This window comes from Labrus bergylta, chromosome 2, assembly GCF_963930695.1.
Source record: "Labrus bergylta chromosome 2, fLabBer1.1, whole genome shotgun sequence".
Classification (NCBI taxonomy): domain Eukaryota; kingdom Metazoa; phylum Chordata; class Actinopteri; order Labriformes; family Labridae; genus Labrus; species Labrus bergylta.
The window spans coordinates 22,686,155-22,702,399 of NC_089196.1; the positions used below are offsets into that span (position 1 = coordinate 22,686,155).

Sequence of the window (16,245 nt, forward strand, 5' to 3'; positions counted from 1 at the left end):
TCTCGCTGCTGCCAATCAGTCTGGACTTTCCTGAACACAAACACCCTTTCCCACTGCAGGTCATGATCTCATCCTGGTTCGGTAACGATAAGGATCTTAATTACCCCGCAGAGAGAAGCTCAGAACCCCCCCCACCCCACACACACACACACACACACATTTCCATTTCACTCTCTGGACACAGAAAGAAAATCAACACCAGGAGGTTTGGCCTACATTCTCCAATGTGGGACAAGGTCTAGGCGCTCACCTTTGCCCCACATGAGAATGCTGAGCTCAGGAGATGTCAAGTTTTTAATACTGCATTATTTCCCCCAAGAAATCCTACAATTACTGGACGAGCTGTTTGACTTTTCTGTGGAATCACAAGTTGTGCGTCAGCAAAACAAAAGATTGGATCACGATGACAAGAGTGTGACTGCCAACAGCAAAACTCTGCCAGATCTTTGTTTTATGAGAGAATGTTTAACTTCCTCTTGTCAAATTGATTAGAGCGTGTTTTTATTTTTGCTCACATTAAACAGCGATGGCTCGTCAATGAGTCAGTGGGACCATGAAAAGTCAATTTATAATCAGTTATTTTACATTTCCTTGTTGTATTCTTACGTCTTCTGGTTGAATTGCTCAGCACTCCTCTACCTATCATAGTTGCTGCCAACAGTTGTTTCTAGATTATTGTTGATACAACAATATATCGCTATCCTGACTCGTGTGTTACAATTAAAGAGTCCCTGACGCCAAATATTGATATTTCAATTACAAAAAAATACAGTGCTCTAAACTGATATCCCTGCCAATTTGACTCAGCCCTTCACTCATTCAAGTATCTTCAGGGTGACACTTATGACATGAATGAAGTGAATGAGTGAACAGAAGTTAATTAAAGTAGTTGACAGCAGGATGATGTCAAAGTTAAGGGATGAAGTGTGACTAGAGGTGGAAGTTGACAACAAAGTGTCGTGAATAAACAATTTAAATCCAACAAACTTTTAAGGGGAAATCTATCGATGCTATTTTTTTTTTTTAAACCGTGACAGTATTGACATCACCTATCAAATCAGGCATCAGGCCTACACAGCCCAGGCTTTGGTATCGGGACTAAAACATTCATGTCAATGCTTTCCTACAGTCAGTCACTTATTTTTAATTAAAGAAGTCTTTTGTTTTATGGTAGTTTGTCCCCAAAAAGGTACATATCATTTTCTAATCTAGTCCCGGTCTAGCTCAACTACTCAAATCCCTTTTACACTTCATGTGACATTCATACATTCACTGATGGCAGAGGATACTATGTAAAGTGAGTATCAGTGTTAAATAATTCTATTTAAAAAATGCCTTCAAACACTGCTGGCTATGCCATTGGGAAGCAAAGATACTTAAACATGTGGACTGCAGGAGCTGGGGATGAACCACCAACCTTTAGTTTGTGACAAACTAAAGGTTGAGTCACTGCTCTCTGTGGAACAGATCCTGCTGACATTAGCTTTATCTCTACATGTGGAGGAAATAAGCTTCACCATTTTTTTTTTTTCATATTTCTGTTATCCACAGTTTCACCAAATAATTATCTGCGAAAGAATGTAAGATATGATCAGCCCTCAGTTCCTTTTTAAAGAAATGCTTAGATTGTGTCCATTTTAACTTAAATTGCATATCATCTTCTGTTAACGGTGTGATGACATTTTCCAACATTTCAAAGCTCTCATCAAACTGCGAGTAACAATAATAACAGCTGTTGCAAACGTGATACTTTTTGACAAAAGGCTGACAGAATGATGACGTCAAATACTTAAATTTATTTAAACATGTTAAAAAAAAACATTAAAATGTGAAGAAACACTCACAAACATGGACAGAAATAAAAGACAGATCTAAAGAAAAACTAAAAGATAAGACTTCCATACATTTACAAAAAGACTGTACAATAATATACAAATAAAAACGATTAAAACTCTGGTGCTGGTGTCTGTTGGGACTGACTAGTTTTGGTTATGTTTGACCAGAAGTGCGGACTACAGAAGCACTTACACTGTTCCAGAAACAAACCAAGAACTCAACCTCTAAACTGATTTGTTCTCATGACAGTAGAGTGATGAGTGCATCCAGAAACTTGCTTCTGTCCTCCATCTTCAGCTCAATGACTGCACAGAAAAAGGAAAACGGGTCAGAATGAATAGTTAGGTAGTCCTGAATACATCTGTCATCAGAAAACAGCTCTGGTAGAAATGAGGACAAGGCTGCCACCTTGTGTCTGAGCAGAAACATACAACCCCCCACACATGAAAAAATAAAGGGAGGACATGAACACAGGACAATATGATATACATAAAAGTAAATGATCAAATCTCTTACTTGAAGAATCAAAGTGGTCATGAAGAGTTCTGGAGCTCGTGCTCTCTGCAGCTTTTTCAAACGCTCGACCAAAGAAACTGAAGAGATGAAAATTAGGCTGAATGCAATACATTTACACATATTACAACAGCATCAATTAGCATTAAATCAATCACTTTGAAAAACAATTGAAAAAAAAATGTTCCATTAGCATCCACTATTTCAGCTATTAAATGAAACCAAAGTTTCTCTGGGGTCGACTTCTTCAATAGGAAGGATTTTCTCTGTTTTTAATAAACAAAGTGATTGGGAAAGAACAAAAAAAGCTAACAAATATACTTAGTAGGTCGTAAATGTCCAAGTTCTTTTAATGTGGGAAACATTTGCATGGATAATTTAAGTCTTCGTTAAGTCAACGTTTCGAGTCGGAAAATCTGTTCAATTTGGATCCCTGATCAATCTAAAATATGTTTTTTTAGGACTTTTGACATCACCTTGAATTCTGCTCTATCAAAACAGAACCAATCAATGATCAACCCTGCTATCAGCCTAGAATAATACTAATACAAAGAAATGAAAGGCAAATGTGTGTTTTAAATGTTCTTTGAATTGAAATTGAACCTGAGAAAACATCAGCGAAGAATATTGGAAAAGGCCTGTCTTTCTCTTAAAGCAACAAATATCATGGTTAAAAAAAACAGTTCTAGTAAGAGATGTGGTGTTTTTGATGTTATAGTCCACATAAAACCACATATAATTCTGAAGGTTTTTTTTACACACACACAAATAGGTTATCAAAAAAATCTGTAAATACGACATTGCATTTTCAACTAGCATATTGGAGAAACATCTTAGTATTTATTTATATTTAAAAAGAGAAGTCTTACTTCTTTTTGTCAGATGTTTCAGACTCAGGTGGGATTCCCACGATAATGACAGTTCCTTTCTCCACATCCTTTGGAGCAGCCATGATAAGAGGAAGCAGTTTGCAACGCTTGTTCCTCGTCTACAAGAAAATAACAGCATGAATGAAAAGAAAAAAGAAACAGGATATTTTTGACAGTTTTAATTCAGTGGGATACTTACAGAATGGACAAAGGCCTTCAGGAGGTATTTGCAGAGCAGAGTCAAGGCCACGGGCTTAGAAAAGACCTTCACATCAGGTGTTCCCTACACACGAGACGGCAGAAGGAGAAAAGTAATGAGCGGAAACACTGTGTACTGTTAAGAAGAATCCACACACAGACTTGCACACACACTCATACCTCCATGAGGTAGCAGTAGAGGAAGGGTCCCTGAGACAAGATGAGGTTAGTACAGATGCAGCTGGCTACAGTTTGCTGGATCGCCATCAGCTTCTTCTTCGCCAGGTCAATGCCTGAATTCAGACGATCGAGGTTACTCCTACACAGAATAAAAGACACAAGCAGAAGGTCCACTTAAAATTATTATATTATACAGCTTTAAACCACTCATTCTGAGCATATCAACATCTTTGATCCTAGAGTTCTGTCATAAACTAACTTGAGGTTTGTACTACACACCTGGAAAGAGAGTCCAGAGCCTTGATGAAGTTGTCCCCATCACTCTCGTCTTTCTCAGTGCTCTCCAGCAAGGCAGCGGTAGAATGGACCATGTCACTGGCCAGGAAGCGATTCTTAAAGCCAAAGTGAACACCGAATGTCTGGATGCGGATGTCCTTCATACTGAAAGAGGGTGAAAAGGAAAAAAAAAATAAAAAAAAAAATAATTGCATTTCGGTGTAGAAGCAAGTTAAGTTATTTTTGTTTAAGCTGTTTTAGGGATTCATACCCGTATTTATTTGACGACTCCTCAATAACGTCCCTGAGGTTCTCTTTGATTGACATGTCCATGGAGTTAAATTTCTGTTTTACTTGCTTTAGAGGCAGTCTGTTAATAAGAAAGGAAATGCAGCTTTACTTCACCCAGACTTGCATCCAAGTCCACTTAATACAAGTTGTACTCTTGCTGATAGATGCTGCACTAGTAACATTAAAATAATCATTTTTTTTTAGGTACTTTACCCCATGTCAGCTAGGAACTCCTGGAGTTTCTTTTGGCCATTTAATGTCCAAAGCTTGAAGTTGCATGATGTATAACATGAATTACAGATACTCTCATACAGGGACCAGTGCTGGTAGAGGGTTAGACGGAGGCTGAAGCGAAGAGTTAAGGAAAAGTCAAAGCAATAAAGAGTTTAAATGAGGGATTTTTTGTACAAGGGGAATTCTGTGATGTAAAGACCTGTTGTGATAACTTGTCAAATAATTTAGGATACTCGTATTCAAAGGAAATCCTCATGCAGTCGATGGAGAGGGAGTTCTCCTCATCCTCATTTCGGTGGTTGTGGCGGGAAACGTGACGCTGCATTGTGGCGATGTCTGTTATATACTTCATACTAAAAAGACAGCAGGCAGGCAAGAATACATAAGCAACATCAGGCCAACAACATAATGCAAAAACGCAGCAATTGCTGATCTTATATCACGCCGTTCTTACTGTGTGATTTTATCATGAACCGACTGGTCTGTCAGGCCAATGACCGCCCACCTGAAAAGAAAAAAGTCAGTCTATATCAAAAAGTCTGCACAGTGAATGTTTATATATTAAGAAAACAAGGGTATATCAGATGTATTACCAAAGCATGTCTTTGGTGTCTTTAGTCAACACCCATGCCAGCTCGAAAAACATCATGGCAGCCTGACAAAGAAAATAGAAAACATTTATACTCCTACTTTCAGGAACACTTATAACAAAATAAGTGAGGTGAAAGTCCTGAGTAAGTTTATAGATGTAAAGCATATATTTCATTTCATCAAAAAGAAAAAAACTCTTGAAAAAGAACAACTCACAGAGGTCCCATGATATTCATACTGCTCATAGTCAAACAAGATTTCCCTCCTGAAAATTGAGTGAAATGTTAGTGTCATAAAGAAACATGATGTCTTTAATCCAAACAACATTCTTACATCTACTTCAAAAACATGTTACCTTCGAGCCTCCCACTCCCTCTTCGCTCTCTGTCTTTCAATCCTCCTCTCCACTGCGCCCTGCAACAATATGACCACAAGCACAGACACACAATCACTAGTCCGGTCAACACAATCTTGATTCATTCCAGTTTTGAATTCGTATCCTGTTGAACACGTACTTCATCATATCTCCTGCGTTTCCCAGAAGGCTCTGTGCCTTCATCACTTTCATTTCCAGAGTCATCTCCCTCCTCTTCTTCATCTCTAAAGATATCATCATATGAGGGCACACCAAGGTCATCATCCTGTTTAATTAGCAGCTTTATCTGTAAATGAGATGACAAGAGTTGTAAGAAGAATCCTATAAGTGACAGATTGACAAAACTGTCACAGGTATGTGGTTAAACATTATGTATCCCTAACAAACTTCAAGAAACAGTTTTTTTTAAACACATGATGCAACAGGTTGAGAATTAAAACTGTAATATTCATTGTTAATAATGATTTAACTGAATTCATTATTCATCACCTGGGTATCATTGTAGACATTAATAACATCTACAGGCCGATGAGTGTCACAGATGAAGAAGACGGCATCGTCATCTGGCTGAAGCATCTCGAGAAGGTCAACATTTGCCCCACAGTTGATGAGGACAAAGTACTTAAACTGAAGGACGCCAAAGAACCACATTTAGTTAACAATGAAAACAATGGGTCCTCCCTTGTTTAGCCTCCGGTGTCTGATTTGATCTTACCTGCTCCTTGTGTTCAAGGAAGGCAGTACCGAGGTCCTGCCAGCCTTTAACTGGCACAAGTGTGTACTGGACCTGGTCACAGTGAAACAGAGCCTGGCAGAGACAAAAAAACATTCAGTGATTATAGGGGCGAACTGTGGCTCAGTTGGTAGAGTCTCTGGTTGACAGCTCGACCCCCAGCTGAGCAACATGTCAGATGTGTCCTCGGGCAAGACACTTAACCCCGCATTGCTCCCGCTGCTTCGGTGGCGGTGTATGAATGGATTAGTGTTGTACTTCCTCTCTGATGAACATCGCTTTGGATAAAAGTCTGCTAAGTGAATTGTAACATTGTATTGTCTAATTGACTTATTCCTCATTACATTATTCCTCACTGACAAAGTAGGGCACAGTAACACTGAATTTCTAGCCAGTGTGTAAATGAAAATGCAGAACCTGAATGTGAAAATATGAAAAGATTGTATTGACATTAACTTGATATTTGAACTATGAATCAAAAAAAAAGTGTATACAACACTTATTGGGCAAAATCTCCCCGACGGAAGCAGCTGCCAATGAGGAAACAAACTAAAGTAGAGCCTATCAATAAAGTCCGACAACCTGAGCTTAAAATAGAGCAGATTCAATATATTTAAATACAAACGTAAGTCACCTGATGGCAAAGACGCCGAGTTAACCAAAACTAGGTTCATGAAAGACAGATGTAAACTTGTAAACAGATAGCATATCATCTTACCTGCAGTATCTTACAGGCACAGAGGGCGTCGATGTCTGAGGCCACCAACAGAGCCACTCTCTGAAACCAAAGTGTATTGTTATAGTATAGTATTGTAGAGTCAATTTAGCTACAGCTAACTTACTATAATAACAGCAGGTAAGCGCTAGCATCGTTAGCAAACAGTGTGGTGTGACAGTTCAGCTCGAGAACTTACCTGGTTGGCGACAACTTCATAAAAGTCCTTCCTGATGTCCGTGATAAACATTCTTAAAACTATCGACTTAAAACGTTTAAAATTAAAAGCTACGGCACTAAAGTCGCATGAACGGCGGTGTTTTATTTTATTCAGCCTTTCTCCGCAGCAGCGCCGTCCGTCTGTGTTCCTTGTTGGAAATGTGGCGCCAAAATTGGTGACGTCAGTCGCAGCCAATCACTGTGAGGGAATTAACGTACGTCATAGACCACGCCTACAATAAAAACAAATGCTGCTCTCACACAAAGAACCAAAACCAGGTGGCATGTTATATGTTATACCTACCAGGGGTGGGCAACTGGCGGGCGGCCCCTGGGGGGTTCACATGCGGCCCCCATCAACCCTCAATGTGGCCCTCAGGTCGATTTTTTTATACATATCATTTAATTGGAAACATAAAATCATGAAATGCCATGAAATCATGAAAACCAGAAATATGTCCATAATAATATTTGATCACTGGTATATGTTGAGATAAATTTGAGAGTCTTTGAATTGCCCCCCGGGGACAAATAAAGTTTTTTTAAATTGAATTCAATTGAATAATTGACTGTAATTGTTTTTGTATACTACAATTTGGCCCCCTGGCAGTGAGAATTAAATGAATGTGGCCCTTGCTGTGACACAAAGTTGTCCATCCCTGTGTTATACAGATACCTTCAGTAGGTCTGTTATATTTGGTACAGAGCATAGAGCAGAAAGAAATTGTGCTATAACATGTAGGTGACCTCAAGTTATTATAATTATTTGCTTTACCATTTGGATTAAAACAACAACGGTATTTCACTTAAAACAGCATTAAATCTAAGTAACAGTCTGCACATTTGTATTGCTGCGACTGCTTCATAATCCTACTTAAACATTTGTAGTTAATTTGTTTTGTAAGTTCATAGTCTTAACTAGCACCTGTTAACATAACACACACAAATAAATAATGACTGCTGACTCACAGAAGATAAGCAAAGGACAGCATATATTGTAATATGATGTAGAAACATCGTTAAGTGTCACAAAAGTCATTAAAAGCATCACAACATGTACAATCAGGAAACTGTATTAGCATGAACTGCTGCTATGTGCTCCTGCAAGCCAAGGCAAATCATGATGACATCAATAAAGCAGACAGGCAAGTTTGTGTATAATCCCTTATCATGACAGTATATCTGAAGATCTGATGCAGTAACATGTACATCGTTTATGTGTAGGGGATTTGTGGGAAGTGTTGAAGGAAATAATGTGCACTTTATGAGTGAAACATGCAGGATTTTCTTTAAAAAATGAAGCAAACTCTGATGAGGATTTCCTTTGTCGTTTTGCTAAAACCTGTGTGCCCTAAAAAATGTGAACTACTTTCAGGACATAAAATAATTACATTTAAGGTAAAGAAATAAGTTAAAAGTCAAGTAAACTCCTACGTGCCCCCAAATCATAAATACACTTAGAACTGTACACCATCACAACAACCTGGTTAAGATTGACAGGCGAGTTAAACATGATTCCACCTTAAAAACGTCACATTTTAGTCCACCAACCTATAGAGTATGAAGAGAACTTAAAGATGTTTGCAGAGGTTAAGAGAGGCTGCATGCCAAATGTTTCACATCACAAAGTATCTGACAAAGAGTAAACAACAAGGATTGCAAAGAACGAAAACAAAATTTGTTTCCACAACATGACAGTGAACATATACTGTAACGTGCAGTATATACTTCATTCATTATCTAACAGCAATAACGTAATGTAGTAAACAAAGGCACAAATTCTTCATTTTTTTTTCTGCCAAGTTTGGTCTGAAAGCGCTGTGACCCAGTTATTTTAAGCTCAATGAGCAAAAAGTGCTTCTTTTGACCCTGCAAAACTTTGGCTGGTTTCACACTAAAACTGAAACATAAGTGGTCGTCTGTTTCCTCTCTTTCCAACCTGAAAAAACAGTCACATCTGGGTAAAACTTATCTTATTTTTCTCCAATGAAAAAGCATGAACGATAGACAAAACTGAAAAAAAAGAAAAAGTCCACAAACATAACATAATAATTAAATAACTTACAGAAGTGTTTATCGCCTTAAATGAAATAAACCAAAAAGAAAAACAGAGCGAGAGAATTAGCAGGATAGAAAACCTAACCAGCAAGAACACTGGGAGGCTAGCACCATCACCTGGAGAGGTTAACATAAAGCCTGGCCTCTGAACAGCAATTCAAACCAGACCTATAATAAGCCTGAGACCACTGAAACATGTATCTGATAGTTCTGTACAGTCATGTTAACTTGTGATCAGCAGTGTGCTGACCACTCACTGCTTCGTTGTGATGATCTTTTTTTTTTTTCTTTTTTTTTTTAGAGAGGACAAGCTGCTACATTACGGCATTTACACTGAGGACTGGGCACTCGATATGAACCCTTTCAAGATAGAAATCAATCTGTGAATGAAAATACTTCCATCAGAGACAGAAAGATTTTAAGTAATGAGCGAAGCCGCAAAGAGCAGCTCGTTGATGCTTAACGAGTGATTTCATTCACATATTTTACATGTTAATATGCACAATGAGAATACATAAATGTTTATGACAGAGCTCAAGTAAAATCCTGGGACCGTTATCCCCTAAGAAGATCTATCTAATGATGTCATGTACTTTGCCTTAATTTTGTTTTCTCATTATTGTCAATAATTCCATGAAAAGACCAAAACCAACAATGAACTCCTCCTACTTCATATGTACAGTATTGGACTTTGCCTTTCGTCTACGCTGACATGCATGTAAAGGTTTCGTCCACTTATTTGCAGCTCTTCATGTAATGAAAGAAAACATTTTGACATATTACATCTACTTTCAGGTGAAGACATAGAAAAGGTTTTTTTTAGAGTACAATTTAAAGTGGATTAAAAAGAAAAGTGTCACAGACGAGCTGGAGAAGTGGAGAAAACCTGTATAACTTAAGACTTTGTTGGTCTTGGCTTTTAATGGAATAAGGTATGACTGTCACAAAAAAAAACTCTTAATGATTCTGCTAGACTCAGCTTCAAGGTCCATGTGCTAAAAAGCTTTGAACCGTCTCTCAGTCTTCTTCATTGAGTGGCATCATGCAGTCATAAACATGAAAACATTCATAGGAGAGTGTGTTACCTCAAAGATGCCTCCCTTGTTCTTATTTACAACTGTAGACTTGAATGGTTCAGTGAAACAGCGATCAATCAGTCTCTAGTTGTGGGTCATGTGATCACACCTGAACCAGCTTCACTCTCTGAAGAACACTTTGAGATGCAGCTCAAACAGCCTCAATCATTAAAAAGTAGACCCTTTACATCCAGGCTGAAACTAATGATTATAATCTTATCTTAAGTCATCATTTCCTTCTATGCGAACTGATTCATTAATAAGTATGTTTGAGAAAAGGGAGAAAATAATATTACCTTTTTTTCCTCTGTTCAAACTGCCTTTTTACCTACTGACAGACCAAAATCAAGTTATTTAAAATATTTGAGAAGCTCAAACCGTCAGATGTTACATATAAAAAAAACATCAAATCAATCTTCAAAGTGTTGTTGATCCCTTTATAGCCTACTGATTAGTCACACAAGTGTTTGGACACCAATTCAAGGTCAGGAAGGAACAAACATCCAGGTCTGTATGTTTATCCTCAAGTATGAGGGAATGAGGGAGTTTTTTACTTTAACAGAACCAATCAGAAAACAGTGATGCCTACATGAAAATAGTTTTACAGCAGCTAAGCCAGACGTTGATGGGCAGTAGACTTTCAGTGCAAAGAGTTAACCTACTTATCTGATGTTAGTATTTAAAGTGATCAATAGGCACAATACACAGGCTGTGCAGACAGGGCCGTATAGGTAAAATGTAAATGTCCTGATAATTACCAACCCTCCAGTATTGATCAATTCTGTGAGTATTTATATAAGTTTAGGTTGAAAATCCCACACCAGGTTGTTAATGTAGCTGTTGTTCAACCTCTTTGGATTGTTAAACTGGAGTCGTTATAAATAGCTACAGTCAAGTGTTTCAGAAACTATTCAGAGGATTAAAGTGTCCTTTAAGTCACACAATCAAACCATGTGTCCCTTATCACCAAATAAAAGAATATCCAACAATACGATTAGAATGACTGAAAATAAAACAATAAATATTGACGAACTGTTCGGCCCCTAAAGACTTACAAACTCGAATAAGAAGGATTACCATGTAACCCAGTATTAACAACACCAGTCAAGATAATCCAGTTACAGATGTTCTACATCGGCAGGATGTAGTTGGAGTTGGCCAGCTTGCGCTCCTGTGCGGCGGGAACAGTGTCTCTGTGACGCAGAGGCCTGTGGCAGTCTGGGTCCTGAAGAGGAGGGTAGTGCTGTCTGTAACACAGCCAGGCGAAGGCCATGCCCAGCAAAGAACCCACCAACACATCTGCATAAAGAGTGAGAGAGAAAAACACACACACAGATGAGATGAGGGTTTTCAGTCTGCAGCTGCACATTTAGGCTTTCTTATATCTTCTCTTAATTACAATATTTTAGGGAAAAACGCCACCTTCACACCACATTTTAGGTTATGAGATTCGAGGGGAAAGCAAGTGGTTGTAATTCACTGGTTTGTGATGATGTACTTTATAGCCTCATTCAGACTGCTGTTTCAAGGCCCAATATTTACGTCCCTGTGACGTTTCGTATTCAATAGAAATGTTGTGGAGGTGTGATGGGGGGGGGGGAATAAGTTATTCCACCTCTTTGGAGGTACGGTAGTCACACAGGCGTTACAGGGGAGTGATGGTGAGGGAGTTGCGCTGTGTGTGTGTGTGTGTGTGTGTGTGTGTGTGTGTGTGTGTGTGTGTGTGCAAGTCTTACTGTGTGTATGTGGAGCTGTGCTGTGCTCTCTTGTGCTTCTGCAACGCCGTAAGGCAATGTGAATTCACAGACTGTGACACTAATATTAAGCTGTTGACAGCACTCTTTCTGGCGCTGTTGTGGAATGGCAATATGAAAAGGGTTATTGATGTTGTACTCTATAGCTGCGTCCCAATTGGGGGACAACATCCTTCCAAGGACGCAGGCTACAAAGGATCCAACCTCCGTAGCCTGTGTAGACTTCTCAGGCTGAAACTGAACTAAGACAGAGAATTCGCTTCACCAGCTTCCCCCCGTCCATACACTGTGGTTTCTAAGCGTAGCCACTATCACCTCTCAACCTCAAAAGCTGCATTTGAACTAACTAAAGTAAATTACTCTGATCATCGGCGAACAATTCATCCACAAATGCAGATTTATGAAAGACTGTTCTTAATCTTCATAAATGAGCTAACACACTTCAAGGAAGGCCTAAACTTCAAAACATTGTAATACCAAAGACCACACATAAGGAAACGTTTTTTAAGGACGTTTTTTTGTCCTTTTTCTGCAAAGTTAAACTCACAGACTCATTGATAGATCATTGTCCATCTCCTCCTCATCATAACAGAAAAGGGGGGACACCATGTCAGATTGAATAATAATAATAATAAAGAAAATGGCAATTCAACCGTATTAGTCATAAAAGTCATTTTCCCTCTAAACCATGTCTTGCTCTTTGTCACAATGCGATGCAAATGTTGTTTTGTGCCATTTGAGACATTTCTGTGATTCTGACCTTGCCAGTGGTGTTTATAGTCGCAGGTTCTGGAGAGGGCGATCACCGTTGCAATAAGTAAAGGGGTGAGGAAGGCACACAGCCGCCATGCTCTGCCTTGGCCTACTGCATTGAAGCAGCGCAGCTTTCCTGCGATGTACAGCGCTGTGAAGCCTAAACCTGCAAAGGCAACTAGAACCAGGAGAAAGGACAGAGAGGGTGATCAGAGCCAGAGGATTTTTACTTTACAGAAACAGAGACAACTCACAGGAAATGAAAACGGCAAAGAAAGAACGGGGTTAGAAGTCAGAGAAGTGCTCTTTTGCAGTATCAGCTAAATTGCTAACACAACAAAAGAGCCTGCAGGCTAAAATACACTTCAATACATCTACTTTCAGAAATATCTCGTGCCCTCCTGCCCCGCTTGGTGCATTTGTTTCTCTTCCTTATGCCTGCTGGTGAAAACGTAGCAGTTACTGAGGCATAATTAACCATTAAAGGCTCTTACAGGAAGAGTGTCCACTCGGAAAGCTCTTTCTTCCCTCTATGACCACATCTGGGTCACCACTGCATCGTAACTCCAGGTTCATCTGACCGTCTGGGAAACAGCGATAAAAGAAGTCCGGCCGTGGCCTGAGGCAGCGACAAACACAGAGAGGACACACTTAGGCTTTTATCTGCTGTAACACTGAGTTTCATAATCATCTGCCAGATTGTTGAGAAACATTTTTACCTGCCGACAACAAGTTTGATGACATTTGTAAAAACTCCGTTCAGCACCAGAGTAAGAGTCACAGCTGAAAAGAAACACAACATATAAGTCAACGTAGGTAACTGCACCGCATTAAGCGTTAAATATGAAACACTGAAAGTTTGTGCGCAGCTTTCTTCTTACCTAGCGAAGCCTCCTTCAGATCTCCTCTCTCCGTCTTCTTCATGAAGGTGAACACCAGGACTACAATCAGTGGGGTGAAAACCGCCACACTCTGATGCAAGCAAAAAAAGACGACAGGTATAACAATTTAATCCGCTTAATGTCTAATTATCGTTTGACTTTCAGCAGGAACATACATTTTAACTAAAACTACAAAGAATACTTCAAATATGCCACATTTTAATGTAATGAAAGCTCCTGGCAGCCTGTTGCCCCACAGTCCCAGAAGTTAATTTAGGATGTTTGGGTTGAGTCAAATGTCAGCTCATTGCGCTCAACCACTGCACATACAGGGCAACTTTAATTTCTGTCAGGGATGACTAAATGACCTGTGCATTAACTGTTTCATTTTAAGACGACATCCAAAACCATGACTTACAAACATGAAAGAGGTTGGGACGTGGTCTCGCTCCACACGATGGAATTTATACAACCACATCTCCTCAGGCTGGATCTCACGGAAGAAAGGAGTAAGCTGCTCTGTCACACTACACAGAGAGAGAGAGAGAGAGAGAGAGAGAAGTTTCTGTTTCTTTGCTCATCATTAAAAAATGATTTGCCTTACAAATTGTGGATCAATAAAACAACGATGCAAATGAGCCAAACTCACAGGAACACAACCAGCAGAGCCATCCTGACGGAAACCTCCGACAGGAAACCACGAAGCAGCCTCCTCTTCATTTTCTTTTCTTTTTTTTTTGGAAGGGGACTTCAGTCAACAGCAAACATCATCACTCCATTTTATATCACTTAACCGGGCCTGGAAAGAGAGATTAAAAACTAAACTTTAAAATTGTGATATGATTTCCGGTGTTTGGAGAGAAAATAGACTTCTGCGTATTTATGCTGAGGCTGAGTTTTCACTAGGTAGAGAAAAAACAATCACCCTGACAATATCCTTTTTTTTATTCATTTGTGAACATACCAAAAATCAGCTTTCGATAATCCTGAGAAACTGGATCAACTGTTCCTGCTTTGCCTCTACAGTTTTTATATTTCAAAAATCCTTCACACCAATACAGGTGTCAACATAGATTCTACCTGACAGACATCCTTTTTTCACAAAACCTGTCCCGCTGCAACTTCCTGCTGATCAGGTTTATTTCTTTGTTTAGGATGTTAATGTAGTTCAGATACCTGCAAGGACTGACTGATACCGGATTGGTTTAGAAAATAATACCAGTTTTTGCATTGGTGAGATTTTATAAAATCCACTGGGGGGGGGGGGGGGGGGGGGGGGGACAACCAGACTTTTATTTGAGACAATCCCTGAACACTGTCATCTGGAGTTACAAATCACTTCAGAGACTTTGTGATGTCTGGGCTTCATTAGTATATCCCTTACTTACCCTGTCTGCCAAATGTTATCTGCTGCTAAGATACTCTTTTGATTGTCGCTTGTATGGATGTTATATTGGATGGACTGGTAGTAAATGGTCTTTAAATGTAATCTATTTTACAATTTTTTCAGTGAGCTATACAGTCCCACATCAACATCTCAGACTGACCCCCTGTACTTTTTACATGAAGGAAAATGTAACAACAACAAAAGTGAAGATAAGGTTATGTATCACACTGTGCTCTTAAAGTAAGATCTGGCACAAATACTTCTCAGGTGATATCTTTTTCCTCAGCCCTGTCTAGAAACTTGATGTGAAGGCCAACATGCTGCACCTGCACCTTCCACTTACACCTGGATGTTATTCAGCTGGATACAACATGAAACACGTTTCTATACAGACACTAAAACATGCAGGCTCGTCTGCCTCAGTTCAAACACAGAGCAGGACAAACAAGTTCACATTAACAGTCTGAGTTGCAGAAACAAGCTGCACACACACAGACACACACACACACACACACAGACAATGCTAAGCTAGGTAGCAACATCTGTCCAAAAAGACATCAGGGCCATTTCCGCGATTACAAAAAAAAAAATGTGTTTACCAAGCCGACACTAACTTTAAACAGGTGATGCTCCTTGTTTGTGTTTTTTTATCTCGTTATCCCCGAGTTTTCATGTCCCGTTAAGATGAACCAGGCCTCGGCATCCTCTGTCACCGGCGGTGGTCGTTCATTTGTGGGGCTGACAGGAGCAGGGATGCCGCGGAGGCGATGAGCCGCGTGAAGCTGAAGGCTAAAAACACCGGATACTTCCGGTTTATGATTTTCAAATTAAGAGTCCCGTCCTTACTTCCCCAGATGAGATGCAACTTATTTTTAAACGTAAATATTTACAGACATTTGACCACCTCACAGTGCAATACAAGTGTTGCAATATTAACCTTAAAAACAACAACAACAAAAAAAAAACAGTGCAATTATATAATGTAAAAAAAATATGTGTGCAATAACCTCAGGCGCAATAAGAGATAATAAGTGCAATGAGAAAACTTTTTTTTTTTGTATCATATCTTTGCTTTAATACAGTGTATACCTTCTGCACAGTTTATTTTAAATCACTTAGCTGTTACTACAACTTATTTATTTTTACTTTTATTTTTCTTCTCTTTTTTTTCTTACAATGCTATTCTAATTTATATTTAATTTATTATTATTATTATTATTTTTTTTTGTAGAAGCTGACTCAGGGAGAAACGCACAATAATTCCAATGTACCTGTCCTGTCCTGTACCTGTGCAAACGGCAATAA

General features: G+C 39.1%; 2 protein-coding genes across 3 annotated transcripts; both read right to left on the reverse strand.

Moving 5' to 3' along the window:
* Window positions 1-1,776: 1,776 nt before the first annotated feature.
* Window positions 1,777-7,197, reverse strand: cdc45 (CDC45 cell division cycle 45 homolog (S. cerevisiae)). The gene is made up of 18 exons (XM_020643921.3): window positions 7,012-7,197; window positions 6,816-6,875; window positions 6,080-6,172; window positions 5,854-5,991; window positions 5,504-5,650; window positions 5,344-5,402; window positions 5,205-5,253; window positions 4,991-5,052; window positions 4,852-4,902; window positions 4,631-4,750; window positions 4,377-4,508; window positions 4,144-4,242; window positions 3,876-4,037; window positions 3,597-3,735; window positions 3,418-3,501; window positions 3,219-3,337; window positions 2,353-2,429; window positions 1,777-2,141 (listed from the first exon to the last, which is right to left on the reverse strand). The coding sequence occupies exons 1-18, from the start codon at window positions 7,060-7,062 to the stop codon at window positions 2,077-2,079; spliced, it is 1,707 nt and encodes a 568-aa protein (XP_020499577.2). The 5' UTR covers window positions 7,063-7,197; the 3' UTR covers window positions 1,777-2,076.
* Window positions 7,198-8,006: 809 nt separating this feature from the next.
* On the reverse strand, window positions 8,007-15,715 carry plpp5 (phospholipid phosphatase 5). 2 transcript variants are annotated; one of them, XM_020643910.3, is made up of 8 exons: window positions 15,555-15,715; window positions 14,203-14,352; window positions 13,972-14,080; window positions 13,554-13,644; window positions 13,392-13,455; window positions 13,167-13,291; window positions 12,680-12,850; window positions 8,007-11,464 (listed from the first exon to the last, which is right to left on the reverse strand). In XM_020643910.3, the coding sequence occupies exons 2-8, from the start codon at window positions 14,271-14,273 to the stop codon at window positions 11,295-11,297; spliced, it is 801 nt and encodes a 266-aa protein (XP_020499566.2). In that variant the 5' UTR covers window positions 14,274-14,352; window positions 15,555-15,715; the 3' UTR covers window positions 8,007-11,294. The 2 variants fall into 2 exon arrangements, with proteins under 2 accessions (XP_020499566.2, XP_020499565.2); XM_020643909.3 differs by having other exon boundaries at window positions 15,540-15,708.
* Window positions 15,716-16,245: the final 530 nt, after the last annotated feature.

Bases quoted from the DNA above. Each gene is read 5' to 3' on its own strand.
- plpp5 (XM_020643910.3), bottom strand. From the start codon at position 14,273: ATGAAGAGGAGGCTGCTTCGTGGTTTCCTGTCGGAGGTTTCCGTCAGG. The intron at 14,081-14,202 runs GTGAGTTTGGCT...CTCTCTGTGTAG, and splicing joins GCTCTGCTGGTTGTGTTCCT to TGTGACAGAGCAGCTTACTC. The intron at 13,292-13,391 runs GTAAAAATGTTT...TCGCTGCCTCAG, and splicing joins ATCAAACTTGTTGTCGGCAG to GCCACGGCCGGACTTCTTTT.
- cdc45 (XM_020643921.3), bottom strand. From the start codon at position 7,062: ATGTTTATCACGGACATCAGGAAGGACTTTTATGAAGTTGTCGCCAAC. The intron at 5,053-5,204 runs GTGAGTTGTTCT...TTTCTTTGTCAG, and splicing joins ATGAATATCATGGGACCTCT to GCTGCCATGATGTTTTTCGA. The intron at 2,142-2,352 runs GTAAGAGATTTG...TTTTCTGTGCAG, and splicing joins TGACCACTTTGATTCTTCAA to TCATTGAGCTGAAGATGGAG.